Genomic DNA, 18,470 nt, shown 5'->3' with positions numbered 1-18,470 from the left:
TTAGAGCCTTGTCTTCTTGGTTTCCAGGTTGATCATATTTCCTTGGATTTGGGGCGTCTGCTTATCTGCTGACCCCTGAACATCCTCTGGCTTTAAAGGAACATAGTAGTATCCCATGATGGAGAAGATCAGGCAGACCACCAGCATGAGGCAGGAAAAGAAAATGAATTCAGCCCACTGTAGGAAGAAATACATATAAGAGAAAAAAATGGAGGACCTGATACTAAGCTGATCTTTCTAAGATGAAGACTGAGGAGCAGACTGACCCAGGGTGACCAGTTTGGGAAGAGCTTTGGTAGGAAAAGACAGGACTAACTGGCCTCTCCTCACATGGGCCTTTGGTGGCCATTATTGCAGCTTACATGTCTATTTTCCTGGCAAAGTCTATGTTTAAGACAGAGGGCTGAGTGGGGAATGTGGCAAACAGAGGGGTGGGGGAAGGGAAGCAGAGGAAGAGGGAGGGAAATCCTTGGGTAGACACGTGCTCCTGCTTCTCTTAGTACATACCTGGGCCAGGCCACTGAACTGCGCCACAATAAGCACGATGATATTCCCAAATGCTATAGTCAACAACCAGGCTGCCTGGACTACAGACTTCATGCTAGAGGGAGCCTAGAGAGGACACAAATCTGTGACTAAAGAATCTCACTACACCACCCTCCTGTACCAAGCATCTATCCGGAAAAGTTCTCCCACCCAAACTTCCAGATTTGAACTTCCCCCTCTAAGTTCAGCATTCACATTGATTCAGGGAATATGTTTATAGTAATCGACATGGTAAAATGATTCAGGTAATAATTTTCATAGTAACAACAAGATGGTACTCTTAACTGAATATTTTAATTCATTATATCATATAATCTTCATTATAACCCTAAGGGAAAAGTTCTATTACTATTCTTATTTTACACATAAAAATAGCTTTAGAGAGATGATAATTCACTTGCTAAAGGTTACACAATAGGTATGCAGCCAAAATTTGAACATGGGCAGTTTGATTCCACAGTCCTTAATGTTTAAATATCCCTTTCTGGATCCTAAACAGCATGGATCCAGCCTGCCATGTTCCTGGAGGTCAAGCTGATTCTCTGCTTAAGATCGTAAGGAATCTAAAGCCCCAAATAATGGAGGTCTTGGCCACGGTCACATAACTAATTAAGACAGTGTCAGGATTAAAACTCCATCCTCTGAGCAATAGCTCCACCTCCACTTTCCAGTTGCAAAAACCTACCTGAGAATAAGAAAACTCAAGTCCTGTGACAGAGAACATGACCTCCCCAGCTGTAACAAGGGCATATTGTGGTAGCTGCCATGCGATGGACATTTTGTTGGCTGGCATGTATTCCATCTTCCAGGCCTGAGGACCCTGATTGGTTCTCTTAGTGAGGGAAACAAGAAATGGGCTTGTTAGGAGTCTTAAGTAAATATTCCTGGCCTATGGCATTTATGATCTTGTATCCATCTCCCCATTGTATTGTCATTCTTGTGGTACCATGAAGAAACTGAGCAATTTCTACACAATTTCAGGTTTTTGAAATTCCTTTTGGTAACACCACTCACTTGGCTGGCTTCAGTCAATCAGATACCATTATTGCAGAGCCCTTAAATGGCAGACTATTTGATACTATAGTATCCCATCATTTTTACCTACTGGGTATTTTGATTCTGGCTAACATTTAAATGTAAAATGGCATCTGAATTATACAAACAATGAATTTTCAGAAAAGCATGTACTTAAAAAAGCTTAATTCTTTGTTCAATTTTCTATGTAAGTACAATTAAAATATTTCTCACATTTTCCATTTAAATATTTATTTTAGTAAAATTACTTTTATCAGAATATTATAATATCAGAATAATATCAGAAATTATTTTCTTGGTAACTCTTACACTGAAGATTTTCTTGATCAATTTTTTAAAATCCATATCAAATACCATCTACTATTTTGTATTCTATTTACTGGCCATTATTTTTAAACTCACACATAAAAATTTTGTCCAAAAGATGCAACTTTCCTATAAAATTTTGGTCAAAAAGAATCTTTTCAGGGTCAATATTTTGTTATTAATGTTACCAAATATACATGATTCTACAATCTTTTTTTAAAAATTAGTTTCACTATATGAAGGTTTCTAGCTGAGTTGGTTTTCTTATATATAGATTGTATTTAGTAATATTTATTATAATAAATGGAATTTTTGCAATTATATATTTCCTTGGAGTAAAACCAAGTTATTAGGTAGTAAATGTTATTAGATAGTAGGTATAATATCTGGATATATCATGAGATTAATAATAGCAGAGACAGAAAGTAGACAAGTGGTTGTCTAGAGCTGGGGAGTTTGGGAGGAAATGTTGAGTGACTGCTAATGAGTATGTGGCTTCTTTTTGGAATGAGGAAAATGTTCTAAAATTATACAATTCTGAATTTATTAAAAACCACAGAATATATATTATTAAAAACATATTCTGTATGTATTGAATATACAATATATATTGAATATGTTACCTTTACATTTAAAACCATTATATACTTTAAGTGGGTGAAATGTATGATATGAATTATATTTCAATAAAATATAATAAAAATGGAATACTAAAGATATCATGCTAAACTAATTACATTAATAAAACTTTTTAGATGATTCTCAACACACTTCAAGAAATTTTCATCTTTTTCTTACTCATGGTCCACTTTTTATATTTAATACAATGTCAAAAGTAATTAATTAAAATTGGAATCGAGGTTGACATCAGAATTAAAATTCAGAGGTATCATGCCTAATTGCTGACACAGTTGCTTTTGAGGGACCATAGTTACCTTTGTGTAGAGACTGACATTTGCTACCAGTCTTGGTATTTCAGACTGTGATATGCTAGCAGATCAGTTTTCTAGGAGCTAGGGAAATCACATGTGAAGTCAGTCAAGAAGACCAAAATAATTTTTGTTTTCTTGGTGCCATAATGAGACTGGAGCAGACCATGTCACCTCACAGCAATGATTCAAGGTAAATTATGTCTACCATTCCCCAAGACCTTGGGCCTCTTGCCAGTGTTCTTTTATGTCCTCTATTGAGATCTTAGGAGTTTTTTAAAGTCACTATAGTAGCTATTGAAGAGTTGACTCATTGGAAAAGACTCTGATGCTGGGAGGGATTGGGGGCAGGAGAAGGGGGCGACAGAGGATGAGATGGCTGGATGGCATCACTGACTTGATGGACATGAGTCTGGGTGAACTCCAGGAGTTGGTGATGGACAGGGAGGCCTGGCGTGCTGCGATTCATGGCGCCGCAAAGAGTCGGACACAACTGAGCGACTGAACTGAACTGAACTGATAGAAGCTATCACCCTACACTAGAAATAAGTGAAAGAGTCATTTCCTAGGTAGGTTGATTAGAAGTCCAGGGTCCCCAAGGAGGAGAAAGGGGTCTGGGTCTCTCAAGGAGGAAATAGGGTCTGGAATTCTCAAGGAGGAGAAAAGGACAACCTTTTGTTTTTTTCTTTAAGCCCAGAGATGAGGATTGTACTACAAAACAACTCATGTTGCTCAAGGATATGTTTTTGCTTAAACTCTGTAACAACAATGTATCCTGCTTGAGGACCTGTTTCTCCTTGAGAACCTTCTGACTAATCCTGTCATTTTAAAATGTATATTATGGGAGTGGGTCTGGTCAGACCTCTACAACCTTGAGACATTCTTTTGATTTACTGTAATAACCAATTGAAAAAATATATAGCTTCCTTGCTAAGTCTAGCAAGCGGGGCACTCTTCGTCCCCCTTCTGATGTCTATGTCAGAAGCTTTCTCTGTCCCTTTTTCACTTTAATGAAACTCTGCTACACTAAAGCTCTTGAGTGATCAAGCTTGGTCCCTGGTCCTGAAGCTATATCTTCTTCTTCAGAGATCACAAATCCGACATTGTTCACCATAAGCCATCATAAGTATGTGATGCTGTCTTGCCATAGAGTAAGATACAGATAGATATAGATTATATATAAATTTAGATATGGTATAGTTACATAGATATAGATACAGATAAATGGAAGAATAGAGTAAGAATGGTCATGAGCTACTTACATTTGTAATAACAAACCGATAAGCTGTACCAAAGTCTAGTAGACCCAAATTCAGTGAAAAATCCTCATTTTTTGTTCTACAATGCACCACAGGATATCTGGAACAGGACAAATTTAGATTAGACGAAACATTACAGTTTAGAAAAGCACTTCCATTTCTGGTGGAAGGAGTGATTTTGTCTCTCTACTGATGGTGAATCAAGCAGCAAAGCTACCCTTTCTCTTTGAGGAAAGGAGTCTCAGAGTGAATTTCTTTTCTACAGAAGAGAATAAGTTCTTTTCTATGCCTGATCTGAGATTTCATTGCCTGTTCAGTAAGGTTTTTTTAACCTTAAACCTGAATGCAAAATGCATAAATTGCCTTCTATTGTGAACTTAAGACTCTAAGTCTTCTCATCTAAGTCTTATGAATTTTTCTGAGCATTATGGATTAGTGGAATAGCATAAAACAGTGAATCTGAAAGGATAAGCTCAAAGTAACAAGGTGTTCATAGGAGTTACCAAAGGGTAGGAGTGGGAGCCAATAATAAACTGGCAAGCCTCCAGGAGATGGTCTTGTTAAGTATGCACAACAAGCATGGTTTCAATATATCTGTGCAGAAAAACAAGAGACTGAGGAAAAGAGGTAAAGGCTGAAACAGAGCAGGAGTATGTCTATATTTACAATTAGCTGAGATATACCTAATCTGCCCACCTATACACAAAGAAAGTATTTAAAAATCAGTTGTTAGTAAAAGTAAAACGTCCACAGGGTAGTGCTCTTACTCTCCTCTTTGCACAGCTCTGTAAGCAGACACACCATAGTCTTCAGCAACAATGAGGGATGCATCTGTACCCAGGAAGACATTGACCTCTTCACGCAAAGTGTTAACAAACCTAAGGATAATAGAGACATTGTTAGAAATCAGACAAGATCTCCCACCTGATAAATGGGCAGGGGCCTTTTCTGTTTTGTTTATTGCTATATGCCTAGTGCCTAGAACAGAGGCTGGCACATAAAAGGTACATGATATATTGTTAACTGAATGAATAAATGAACTCGCACATAAGTAATTAGTAGTCTTAGCTGTCCCTATCTTTTTCTTTCCTTGGGTGCTAGCTTTTTGTCTGCTACACTCTTACCTGATCTCCGCTAGGATGACACTATTGTGATCACTCACAGCAGTCTGAATCTCCTCAACTCACCACTGGTGCAACCAATTTCTTTCCCTTTTATAATGATGGAATTCATCAGTTGAGACTCCATAAGAAAAATAATTATGTATATATAAATACATACTGCTGCTGCTGCTAAGTCACTGCATTTATATAAAACTGATACTTCATCCTCTTATAAATGAAGTCTGATTTGCTTTATGCAAAACTCAGACTCCAGCTCACAGAAGGTTGAGCTTTCATTGTTTTGAGTCTTCAGACAAACTTGAACTCTTCCAGAACCATTTTTTTAGTCTTTTGAACCCGAGCCCCCAAATTGGTCCCTCAGTTTGGATTTTCGGTAGCATTTGTGTTAGTCCCTGGCCCATGGGATTAGAAGGGCAGTTCCCTCTAAAACCCTTGATGTTGATTCCTGGGCTTTCAATCATCCTGCACTAACCCAGAAATTGCTTCATTTCATCCTTTCTGGAGGTTTCCATTGCTCTTTGAACCAGGGAAGTCCTGGCCTCACTGTTGTATGACTTATTTGGATCTGTTTACTTTTTCTGAAGCATATGTTCTGCTGCTGCTAAGTCACTTCAGTCATGTCCAACTCTGTACGACCCCATAGATGGCAGCCCACCAGGCTCCCCCGTCTCTGGGATTCTTCAGGCAAGAACACTGGAGTGGGTTGCCATTTCCTTCTCCAATGCATGAAAGTGAAAAGTGAAAGTGAAGTCACTCGGTCCTGTCTGACTCTTAGCGACCTCATGGACTGCAGCCTACCAGGCTCCTCCGTCCATGGGATTTTCCAGGCAAGAGTACTGGAGTGGGTTGCCATTGCCTTCTCCCTGAAGCATATGTAAAAGCAGATTAATATGATTGTTCCAGCCTTCAGTGACATTCAACTTTTCATTAAAAGTTCTCTAAAATGCTGTTCTCTACAGCAACCATCTAATCTTGATGGCCGTAGACACATGCATCTATATCATGTCAGATTCCTGCCCCAGTAAGCCCATGACCTCTTCACGGCTCCATCTCTGTATTTGTCCCATGGTGCCTAACAAGATCTTCAGCTTTATCTAGATTCAAAACCACGTCTTTTGAATCCAAGTATGATGCTTATATATGTTTATTTTAAACTTTACTTTAAAAACACAGTACTATAAAAGATGTTCAACTACCAGTAATGAAGGGAGGATTATTTGCTTACTTCTAAATTTCTCTCTGGTGATCACAGAGAGGCTAGTACTCAATTATTTTCTTAAGAGCCAGGTAAGTGGATAACATGCAGCGGAAGCAATTTATGTGGCAGAGCACAGAGGGCGTTCATAGACATAGGGTCATCTTTGAGTACCACATGAGAAAGCAAGCCCAAAGACTTGGCTTTGAATCTGTTCCTCTCGCTTCCCTGGGGAAATGTGTTCTGACACCAATGCTCCTGATATTCTAGGAGACAGAATCCTAGTACGAGACAAGCAGACTGTGAAGTTCCTTTATGTGAAGCCCCACAACTCAGAAGAGACCCCAGATTCAAGAGAACAGAGAGGCCTGGGTCTCCTTGACATCCAAACCTCATGGCTGTCATCCCATTGGTTGTTTTGTTTTCTTCATCCTTCACCTACAATAGAGGGAAGTAAAAGTCAGTTACAGGTGACTAGAAGGAAGTGATAATCATAAAATTTGATCATCAGATATATCCTTGGTAAGATATTGATGAATCAGTCTTCATACTCTAAGATAATTAGAAACTAGGCCATTCTTCAACTTACCATCATGCTAGAAATACTTTTCCCATCTTCTCGAATGATCAGAGTGTACCACATTTTCTCCTCCACAGGGTGCTCAGTGTAGACAGACACATTGTCATATTTCAGTTGAAAGTGGAAATTCTGGCTTTTTGTCTTCAGGTGGAGTTTGGAATAGTGTGGCATATTCTGCAGAATAAAGAGCCTGTCACATTCACCTTCTACCCCACCTTGAACACTGCAGTCTTATAGTACCCCAGGGCAGGTGACCTCATCAGATACTTTCAACATTACCCTTTAACCTCCTAATTCCATTTCTAGGAATATACTATAGGAGTAATTAGAGGCATGAATGAAGATTTGTGAGTGAGGATATTCATTATAGAAATATGTATAATAATAAAAAATTAAATGCCTATTAAGGAAATATTTTACTAAACCATGATATATCCATAGAATGGAATATTATGTATCCATTCAATTCACATTCTCAAAGTTTATCTAAGGACATGGGAAAGTCCTTTTGATGACGATTGTGCTAAGGAAAAAATCAAGGTCAATACAGCACATAGTGTTTCAAGACTTTTTAAAAAGTAGCTTGTTTACTCATTTATTAAAAAAATGCTAAAGCTAACTATGATTATCTCTGTGTGATGGATTTATAGGTGATTTTTCGATCTTTTGACACAGTCCCCAATTTTCAACCGTAAATGTATATTACTTTTATTATTTAAAATATTTTTAAATGAATATTTCAGAATATGTATAGTATAGCAGTGAAAATATGTATGCCAAACTCTTCAACAGGGTGTGTGTTAGGAGGCAGTTTGAAATAATAATACAAATTACAACCTATTGAGAGCTTACAATGTTCCAGACACTATGCTAAACACTTTATACATAATATTTATTCTTACAATGGTTTATGACATAAAAAGTATTGCCATTTTACAGATGCTAAAGTTGAGACTTATAGATAAAATAACTTCTTCAGGGTCTTACAGTTAGGGAGTGGCAGAACCAGGAACTGGACTGGGGCATTTCGACTTCATAGGTGCATGCTGTAAACAAACCACTGTATATGCTGCTGCTTTGGCACATAATCTGAATGTGTTTCTAATTCACTCATGTCCATACGTCACCTGAAAGGATTTGATGGACTCTGCCAACAAAGTATTATTTTCATCACCCAGCACTGTTACTTTGACCTCATCATCTGCCAGATTCAAGACTTGCAGGAAAATCTCTTGGGAATTTGGCTGGGATGTGGCCATTTCCTTAGGAGAGAGAACATGTATTAGAAATACTAGAAAATAACCCTTCAAATACAGTGAGAACACATATTTCAGTCCTATTTCAATAGCCAAGTTTATCTAGTCAAGAGAACACAGTTTTCTATCTCTAAAGAGCATTTAGCTTTGAAGGCTCTAAAGGCAGTTTGGAGGAGGAAATTCCAGCTCAGTGTAGCAAGCACTGATGCCAGGTAACAAACTCCATGCTTTTTGACTCAGCTGTGGCCCCGTACATCACTCCCCAACAGTGGCTATTCAATCTGCCAAAATATATTTGAATGTCTGGTAAGGTATGAAAGAAATGGTTCTATATCTTGTATACTGGTGTTTGGAAATTCCTAGACAATGTATTCTACATCATTCAGGTGGAAGGTGGGCTTCATTTGGCATCGCTCTATATCTACTCATTTACCACAAACACTTATTATGCACCTTTTTAAAAACAGCTACTGTGGTAGGGCCCAGTGAATCCAGATTGAACAAGTCAGAGAAATGAACAAAACAGATTTCATCCTGCCCTCATGGAGCTTAAGATTTACTATACTCACATTAATTTTTATCTCTACAGCAGCAGCAACTGCAAAGCCCAGGCATGCTAGGATCATACCAACAGTCATTTTCCTAAGTGATCTGAAGAGGAAACAGAGAGGCAGTCATACCTAAACTGTAGATTCTAAAGAATAAAATCTAAACTTCCTAAGCTTACTTAATTTGTTCTCAATTACTGTCAAAGTATTTCCTAGTACTCCCCTTCATATATCCTCCTTTCTACCTTTACTTGAGTCACACTGAACTGTTCTTTGTAACACACCAATTTTTCCCTCTTTGTTTATGATTGTTTTTCTATCCACTATGTCATAATTACAAAAATAATAGTAATATAACCAGATTCATTGAACATTTACCATATACCTGTCACTGTATATTATTACCTTTTTTTCCTCTTTTTCAGAAGACTTTCTTGACCCTAGCCACTCTCTTCCATCTCTGCATTTCCCTGGCACTTTGCTTCCATTCTTAGAGCACTTAACATAATTCATCATTTTCAATAATTAACCTTGCATATTTTCTAGCTCCCTTACTAAAAAGTAAATTTGTAAGGAGCAAGATTTGTGCTTCTACATTTCCATAGCACTTGGTACTGAACTCAATAAACTGCTCAATTAATGAGTAAATGACAAACGGTCATTTGAATATGGTGAGTGGCTATCAAAAGGAAATTGCTATTAAATCAGAAAATATAGAAGACTTAAGATCCTCCTCTGTCAAACTTTCCAAAGAATAACACTGTTATTTAGAATAGGGGGAAAGCAGTAATTAGGGACAATTCTGTCCTCTTCTGAGGTCCCTCATTTGTATCATAGGGACAGTAGGAGATTTAAGGGGATTAGTTTTCATCAAAGGCTTTGGACTTCTTTGAAGAGGCAACTTTCAAGAACAAAGCAACAAGCTGGTTTAGAAGCCTAATCTCATATTTTTGACTTTTCATAAAGTATAGCCCTAATCCTTCAACATCATGTATGTAAGTCTGCAGTAATGGATTGGACTCTCTGTGACAAGTATTAATTAGATCTAATTCCTGTTCTCCAGTATTGTTGTGCTTAGTCACGTCCAACTCCTTGCAACCCCATGGACTGTAGCCTGCCATGGGATTTTTCAGGCAAGAACTACTGAAGTGAGTTGCCATTTCCTTCTCCAGGGGATCTTCTTGACCCAGGAATTGAACCCACAGCTCCTGTATCTCCGGCATGCAGGCAAACTCTTTACCTGCTGAGCCATCAGGGAAGCCCTGTTCTCTGGCATTAATAGGCACTTAATCTATCATGGCGGAGAAGGCAATGGCACCTCACTCCAGTACTCTTGTCTGGAAAATCCCATGGACAGAGGAGCCTGGAAGGCTGCAGTCCATGGAGTCGCTGAGGGTCGGACACGGCTGAGCGACTTCACTTTCACTTTTTACTTTCATGCATTGGAGAAGGAAATGACAACCCACTCCAGTGTTCTTCCCTGGAGAATCCCAGGGACGGGGGAGCCTGGTGGGCTGCCGTCTATGGGGTCGCACAGAGTCGGACACAACTGAAGTGACTTAGCAGAATCTATCATGGATAAACAGAAGCAGAAAAATGATAAAACAAATCATCACTAAACAAAAAGGATAGTGACTCTTTATCAAACTGGACAAATATAGAGTCAGGCTGGAGCAACAAAGGCATAGTGAGCACTTACGTGAAGTTAATGCCACACTTGGAGACCAGACGATAAATGACAAGGTCAAACAGTGGGATGAAAATAACAATCAAAAAGGGACTTAGCACCTGTAATGCCATGGTAAAAAGATTAGTTCCAAGTGTTTTTCTATTATGGGTGTGAGCATGTGCTCTCATTCGCGTGTGTGCACTCTCTCACATCCAAACACACTTTCATCAACGATGTACAGAATGACTCCACATCTTTCAGTCCCTTTCCACCCAAGACTCTATTTCCCCTGCACATCACATTAGCTTCCAAATATCCCAAGGAACCAATTTCACTCTAAACCTGTTTTTCTATCAATCGATTAGGAGCTCTTCCCTCCCATTTCATTTATCTCCTCCAGTTCCACAGCTGAGAGGAAAATGTCATAGTCAGGAGAAAGGAAGGAAAGAAAGAAGAATTGGGATTGTTGAAGAAGCAGTTAAAAAATAACCAGGAGTCACCAACAAGCAGAGACTCTGAATTTGTTGCTTATGAAACTAAGTTGTACATTTGCTTTGACAATATTTCCATGATACTTGACATGGAAATAAATCCAGTGTTTACACTTACCTTGTGAGCTCAAAATTCAGTCTCCCTGGAGTTGAGTAGGAGCTACTTACTAACAGAGAATGTAAAAGAGAAGTGTGGGGCTTAAGAATATTTTCATTCCTATGTTTAGCCCTCCTCAGCATACAAGGAAAAAAACATCAAATTATGGTTGGTAGTCCTCCTACTACATGTTGAGTTATAGATGAGGGAAGAAATAAGTACCTGGGAATATAGAGAAGTCTCTTACCTGTATCTGGTCAGGCTGAAGCACGAAAAAACCCTGAAACACGATAACAAATCACATTAAGATGATGGCCTAAAGACAAACAAAGTCTAATCAACAAAATCAACAATATTGATAATTAGCAGGTGAGAAGCATAACATCATATCCATCAGGTCTTTTGTTCAGGACCACTATTATCCTTGTAAGGGTATGTGGGGGAATAGGCTAGAGATGGCTTTAGGCTATGACTTCTGAAGACAGATGGGCATAAGGGAGAATCTTATTTTCTGTGAGCTATGCTTTCTTTAACTTGAAAGAGACTAGAGTCAGTGTGTTTTTATTAATCCCAGTAACTGCAGTCATAGGTGGTAATAATGTTAAGGACAAAAAGGTATGATGGTTAGGGTGACGTCTCCCATCGACACACAGTGTTTCTAAAGTTGTTCTCCAGAGGGTCAAAAAAGAAGACAACCAGGTAAGTCCTGGACAATCAGAGGAAGGGAAAAAGGTGAAATTATATTCGGGAAGCTTCAAACAGATGAGCTGATAAAACCCTGGCATTATTCCTCTCTGCCCTCTTCATAACTGAGAACATACCGGCATGAGAACATACAATAATCTAGACAGTGGGAACAAATGAGGAAGAGTTTGTCAATGTATGGAAATCAGAAAAATAAAAAATTATGTTTAAATTTTTTCCATTATTTCTGTATCTATGTACAAAATATCCGCCTCTGGATCCTCTGTTGTGAGCCCTGCCTGAGATGCGTCAATTGTGTTGTGTTCTTATTGCTCGGTTGCTAAGTTGTGTCCAACTCTGCCACCTAATGGACAGCAGCACGCCAGGCTTCTTCCTCTGACCTCCATCTCCCAGAGTTTGCTCAAATTCATGTCTACTGGGTTGGTGATGCTATCTAACCATTTCATCCTCTGCCCCTTTATCTTCTTTTGCCTTCAGACTTTCCCAGCATCAGGGTCTTTTCCAAGAAGCTGGCTCTTTGTATCAAATGGGCGAAGTATTGGAGCTTCAGCTTCAGCAACAGTCCTTCCAATGAATATTCAGGGTTGATTTCCTTTAAGAATTGATTGGTTTGATCTCCTTGCAGCCCAAGGGCCTCTCAAGAATCTTCTCCAGCACCACAATTTGAAAGCATCAATTCTTTGTCACTCAGCCTGCTTTATTGTCCAGCTAGTTGTGTTGTAGCAGCAATCAAACCTGCTATGCCCTGGTCAGGCTTAGATAAAAGAAAATATCCATGCCCAGGCTTTATCACTTCATTTGCTATCCTCCCAATGCTTCCTGTATACACTGAAAACTTTCCATCCTTACATTTCTGATTTCTAAAGATAAGATTCTGCCTTTTATTTCCAGACTCTCTTTACTTTGTTTACCTACTTAGTATCCATGCTAAAGGCATCTCTCTTATAATTTCATGTCACTTTTCAGGCAAAAACATAAAGAAATTTTTCCTTAGTGTGGATTAAAAAGAAAATGATATTGGAAAAAATCTCTTCTACTCACCAAATTCCCATTCATCCTGGTGGCTTGCAAGGTCCATCGTGAGCCCTACGGCAAACAGATGCTATTAGAGAAACTCTCTTTCCTTTGAGAGAGAAGGGGCTGGAAGAACAGGTAGTTTCCAAAAGAACTATTCTTACCTGCTGATCCAAAAGCGCCCAGAACATGGGCAATGGGATATAAAGGAACAGTACCCTGGTCAGTGCCTTCACGTCTATAATGAGCTGCTTCTGCAAAGAGGAGGAAGAAGGAATAGGCTGAATTGGCATTTAAGGATTTCTCGCTTGGAGTAGAAATGGCCCAGAACAGTAAGAGAAGAGGTCAAGTACAGTAGAAGAGAATCAGTTTGGTTATCAGGAAAAACTCTATGGAGGCATCAGATGTTTCTGCAGTTCAACTTACTGGGTATTTCTCAGCTGCCCAGTCCAGCCAGTGCTCTCGCTTGGGATTGTCCCCAGAATGGTTCTTGAAACGGCTGGAAATGGCAAACTAGGGCAGAGCATAGATATCAGAAGAGAGGAAAAAAACAAACAAAACACCCATCCCCTGCCTTTTCCATTTCACTGTATCTTCCCTTAGACACACATACTCTTGAGTGACTTAATCTAAACTTTTGATTTCATCACACATTGAATTTCAGAATATTTGAAATATAATTTCAACATATGTAACTACATTTCAGAAAACTTTTGCCAGTTTTTAAAAATGATTATATTCTTTTCAGCTAAAGGTTAAATAGAGGCATTGAGTGAAGTTTGATCAATCCCACTTTCTAAAAGTCACAGAAGCAGCGCAGAGGTCATTGAGAAAAGTGTATACCCATGTTTGAAGGCCTGTAGGCTCAGAACAGCATTTCTTTTCTTGTGATTGAAAAAGGCAGGCAAACAATTCATGAACTTACCCAGATACATTTGACCACTTGATTCAGTATGTTTCCTTCAGGAGGTGGTTTTCTGTATAGTTTGCTTCCCATTGCAAACACAACTGCAGTAGATAAACAGAGTTCTTAGCTTCTCATTCAGCACATTTAGTTGTCAACATTAAGGACACACTGCTGAAATGTAGGAATGATTGACACATCTCATAAAGGGTGGAAACTGACTGATGCTCCCTGACTTTGGAGTCACAAAAACTATGGGAGCCAAGAGAAAAATAAAATGGTCAATGTGTAGACTTTCCTGTAATCACAGAAATGAAAATCACCACTGAATTCAAACTATTCTTCTCCGTCTCTACATCTGATACACTAACCAACTTTCACCGACCCTCTCTTTTGAGTGTATTTCCTGCCTGTCCCCTCTCTGCATCACCAGGACTATGACTCATTTTGAACCTCACAACTTCTACCCCAAATTTTCAAAATGGCCACCAACTAGTTTCTCAATCCCTGATTGCTTCTCCTCCTTCTAATCTGCTGCCAAATTAAAATGTTGTTTCCAAGATCTATCTAATACGCCCCAACTCCTGATATGGAAGGCCTTCCCAAATTCATTATTATCCTGATGTATATAATTATCATTAACAACCTCTTGAAGTTTTATTATTATATGTAAAGTGTTGAGCATTTTACATAATAGTACTGATTTAACCTGACAAGGATTTTACACATGAAAAAATCAAGGATTAAAGAAGTCAAGCAATTTCTACAAAATTTTACAACTGTGAAGTGCCAGAAACTGCATTTTTGACCTTAGGCCTGTTGCCTCAAAAATTTATACTCTTAACCAACATAAAGCACGTCAGTCATTCATTCTTGCATCACACACTTTGCTGGACACTTTGTTGTTGTTTAGTCAGTCAGTCAGTCTGACTCATTTGTGACCCCATGGACTGTAGCCCCCCAGGCTCCTCTGTCTGAGATTTCTCAGGCAAGAATACTGGAGTGGGTTGCCACTTCCTCCTCCAGGGGATCTTTTCGACCCGAGGATCCAACCTGTATCCCCTACATTATAGGTGGATTCTTTACCACTGAGCCACTGGGTAAGCCCTTTGCTGGATACTACAGAGAATAAAGATATAAAAAGACGTGATCCTGTCTGCAACGGAGCTCCTCTCAACTTACCACTTCCCGGTTTTCCCTCATTACTCTCCATTTGGTACTCTGTCCTCTAACCACTGTTTGTCATTCCTACTAATAATTCTGTTTTATTTCTGCTCTTGAGCTCATTCTCTTTCCTTTAACCCTCATCTTTAATCACATCTCCAAAGTTATCTACAGATGAATTTAATTTTCTCAATTTCTCCTTTATTTTCCAAGTTGCCAAAATAAATTACTTTTACAATTATAAAAAAATAATTTTGTTCATGTTTATCAATTTTAAGTAAAATCTGTGGGAAACCTCCACCACGGTACCATCTCCAACGTACTTTCCTCCTGAATGGATTTCCCAGCTCCAGCAAGATGCCTCTCTAGCAGCTACTCTACCAAAGATGCCTTCCTCAGTGACCAGTAGCAATTTCCAATATCCTCACATCTAGAAGGCCTGAATCACTTTACTTTTCTCTATCTCAACTTTTTAATTTCTCCAGTCGTCTCAGTCAGATTCACTCTACCACTTTTACTTAATTCATCCTCTCAGTTTCACCAAACTTCCCCAAATAGTATGCTTTACCTACCACAGTCTTATTGCTGATAGAAAAAATAGCTCCGAGAAAGAATTCTAATCCTGTGAGCCATGTCTGCAGATAAAGAGGTATCTAGACAAGCGGAAGTTTATGGACAGGAAGTAGACTGCTCTTGAAACTAAGAATGATCCTAAAAAGGGGCTGAAATTCTCAGGAACTCTGGTCTAAAAAGTGACAATGGAGTGATAAAAAGAAGACCTTGACAAGGTTACACTTAAATTTCAAGACCACTTAATTAAAGAAGGTAAATAGGGACCTTGAGTTTCTTTACCATCTCCTCCCATGAGCGGACATTGTTGCCTCTTACTTCACAAACAAAATAGAAGGCTTCAGATGTAAACTCCTCAGCTTCTTGCCACCACGTCTATTAGTTCCTGTATTCACATCTATTCCTTCCTCTCTAGTTAGGTGAAGGTGAGGTTCCTCCTCCTGTATAAAGGTAGTTGTGCCATGTGCACTTTCGTACTGGTTACACTGTCTTATCTTACATCTTACATCTGTCTTACATCTTCAACATCTTTCTTCACTGGAGTGCTTCTAATAATATCCTCTCCTGACTTCTTGTCACTTTCAGTTATAAATACTTACCATCTTCACTTTCATCCCTCTATTCACTTCCCAATCTGCTTTAGTCTTGAATCTTCACCAATCTACCATAACTGATATCATCAAATCAATGATCTTTGTGTCCCTATATTTAATAGACATTAAAGCTGGGAAAGCATTATCTTGCTTTCCCAGTCAGTAACATTTGTTACTCTGAATGATTCCCTTCTTGAAATCTTGTTATCCAAGGCAAAACTACTATCATTTTGGCCATTTTTTTTTTCAGTCTTATTTATGGGTTTTTCCTCTTTTCTTCTTCTTTTTTTTAACCCTTTACTTAATTCAAACACAAAATTTCACTCAACACATTTTTGTTGTAAAGGAAATATAACAACTTATAAGTAAAGGCTGACTTGTATAAAGGTATGCTTAATACTGAATAATCTCATTTAATATGAATAATATAAACACATATCAAAGACTTGACAATCTATATACTGGAGAAAATAATCCATATTAAATTTTCACTACATTAAGACTCATTCCCTTAAATATTTGAAACATTATTCCAAAGATTTATGTCAGAGGTTGTCCCCTAGAGATTTGATTCTGGCATTATTGAAATCACAGTGGTTCTTAAAATAATAGGTTCTGTTTTCTGCCTCTCCGTTTGCAGTTTTTTCCCTACCTGGACAGCCCTTCCCCAACTTTTCTTTAGTGAATCTTTATTTGAATTGTTACTCGTACCTTTGCTGCACCTCCTTTTAGATGTTTATTTCTGCATTTATCAAGTGAAGAAAACTTAATTGTTCACTTTTCTGTATCTTTACCAGGACAACAACATTTCCTGTGAAACAATTACTATGACCTGTTTATAGTGCCTAACTCATTTGCTTGTCTTTTAAATACCTGGGTTCCTCAGGGTTCTATCCTTGCTGTCTATCTTACTCTTATTATCTCTTAGTTATTCCATTTATTTTCAAGCTTAACTGATGTCCATATACTAATAGTCCCAACTCTTTATAGCCTAAAAATTTCTCCTGAATCTTAAAAGTGCATTTCCAAATAAATGTTTGATACTCCTAATAATATGGTCTAAGGACATCTAGAATGGAACATGCCCCAAACTAAATTCATTAGTATTGCCCCCAAACCTATTCTCCCTTACTTACTCAACTCAGAACCCTACATTCAATCTTGACTTAACATTTCCCTTTCTTTCACACAATGTAACATATCAAATTTGTCAGTTCTGTCAGGGCTGAGGAAGATGAGCTAAGGGAGGCACTCACTTTCGGTAAAAATTTAAAGAAGTACCAAAAATTCAGTAATTAAGACAGGGTATCCTTGTCTTACCCTTATCCCATTCTTTCTCCACATTACAGTCAGAGATACCACTGAAAAATAAACATCTAACAATCATTCCTCTGTTTAAAATCCTTTTGAAGCTTTTTACTATTCTCTTGATAAAGTTCTAATTCCTTAATAAGTTAAAAGCCTTTCATTATCTGGTTTCTGTTAGTTTCTCCTCTTTATCTTTCTCATTTATGCTCTAGGCAACTTGAATTCCTTCAAGGCCTTCAAATACATACTACTTTTCAACCCCTTGTCTTATAGATACCATGTCCTATTTCTGTTTCACTTGCAATCTGTGATTCAGTTCAATTCAGTTCACTTGCTCAGTCGTGTCCAACTCTTTGAGATCCCATGTACTGCAGCATGCCAGGCCTCCCTGTCTATCACCGACTCCCGGAGTTTACTCAAACTCATGTTCATTGACTTGGTGATGTCATACAACCATCTCATTCTCTGTCGTCCACTTTTCCTCTCGCCTTCAATCTTTCCCAGCATCAGGGTCTTTTCAAATGAGTCAGTTATTCACATCAGGTGGCCAAAGTATTGGAGTTTCAGCTTCAAATCAGTCCTTCTAATGAATATTCAGGACTGATTTCCTTTAGGATGGACGGGTAGGCTCTCCTTTCAGTCCAAGGGACTCTCAAGAATCTTCTCCAATACCACAGTTCAAAAGCATCAGTTCTTCGGCACTCAGCTTTCTTTATAGTTCAACTCTCACATCCATACATGACTACTGGAAACACCATAGTCTTGACTAGAGAGACCTTTGTTGGCAAAGTAATGTCTCTGCTTTTTAATATGCTTTTAATATGCTATCTACTCCTTCCAAGGAGTAAGCGTCTTTTAATTTCATGGCTGCAGTCACCATCTGCAGTGATTTTGGAGCCCAGAAAAATAAAGTCTGCCACTGTTTCCACTGTTTCTCCATCTATTTGCCATGAAGTGATGGGACTGGATGCCACAATCCTAGTTTTTTGAATGTTGAGCTTTAAGGCAACCTTTTTACTCTCCTCTTTCACTTTCATCAAGAGGCTCTTTAGTTCTTCTTCACTTTCTGCCATAAGGGTGGTGTCATCTGCATATCTGCTGCTGCTGCTAAGTCACTAAGTTATTGATATTTCTCCCAGCAATCTTGCTTCCAGCTTGTGCTTCATCCAGCCCATCA

General features: G+C 38.5%; 1 protein-coding gene across 1 annotated transcript in view; it reads right to left on the bottom strand.

Moving 5' to 3' along the window:
- LOC128048909 (solute carrier family 15 member 2-like) overlaps positions 1 to 18,470 on the bottom strand; it is a 30,473-nt gene continuing 12,003 nt past the window's right edge. The window contains exons 8-22 of the mRNA XM_052641426.1: positions 13,680 to 13,762; positions 13,181 to 13,267; positions 12,919 to 13,008; positions 12,782 to 12,826; positions 11,283 to 11,315; positions 10,478 to 10,566; positions 8,800 to 8,881; positions 8,102 to 8,236; positions 6,984 to 7,148; positions 6,786 to 6,832; positions 4,843 to 4,953; positions 4,079 to 4,175; positions 1,232 to 1,378; positions 508 to 612; positions 1 to 177 (exon numbers count right to left, since the gene is read on the bottom strand). Of these exons, the coding sequence (XP_052497386.1) occupies positions 1 to 177; positions 508 to 612; positions 1,232 to 1,378; positions 4,079 to 4,175; positions 4,843 to 4,953; positions 6,786 to 6,832; positions 6,984 to 7,148; positions 8,102 to 8,236; positions 8,800 to 8,881; positions 10,478 to 10,566; positions 11,283 to 11,315; positions 12,782 to 12,826; positions 12,919 to 13,008; positions 13,181 to 13,267; positions 13,680 to 13,762 (1,493 nt within the window). The remainder of the gene's footprint in view (positions 178 to 507; positions 613 to 1,231; positions 1,379 to 4,078; positions 4,176 to 4,842; positions 4,954 to 6,785; positions 6,833 to 6,983; positions 7,149 to 8,101; positions 8,237 to 8,799; positions 8,882 to 10,477; positions 10,567 to 11,282; positions 11,316 to 12,781; positions 12,827 to 12,918; positions 13,009 to 13,180; positions 13,268 to 13,679; positions 13,763 to 18,470) is intronic.

The sequence above is a fragment of the Budorcas taxicolor genome, chromosome 1, assembly GCF_023091745.1.
Source record: "Budorcas taxicolor isolate Tak-1 chromosome 1, Takin1.1, whole genome shotgun sequence".
NCBI classification, from domain to species: domain Eukaryota; kingdom Metazoa; phylum Chordata; class Mammalia; order Artiodactyla; family Bovidae; genus Budorcas; species Budorcas taxicolor.
The sequence above is the reverse complement of the archived record's forward strand: the minus strand, read 5'-3'. Positions and strand labels throughout refer to the sequence as shown.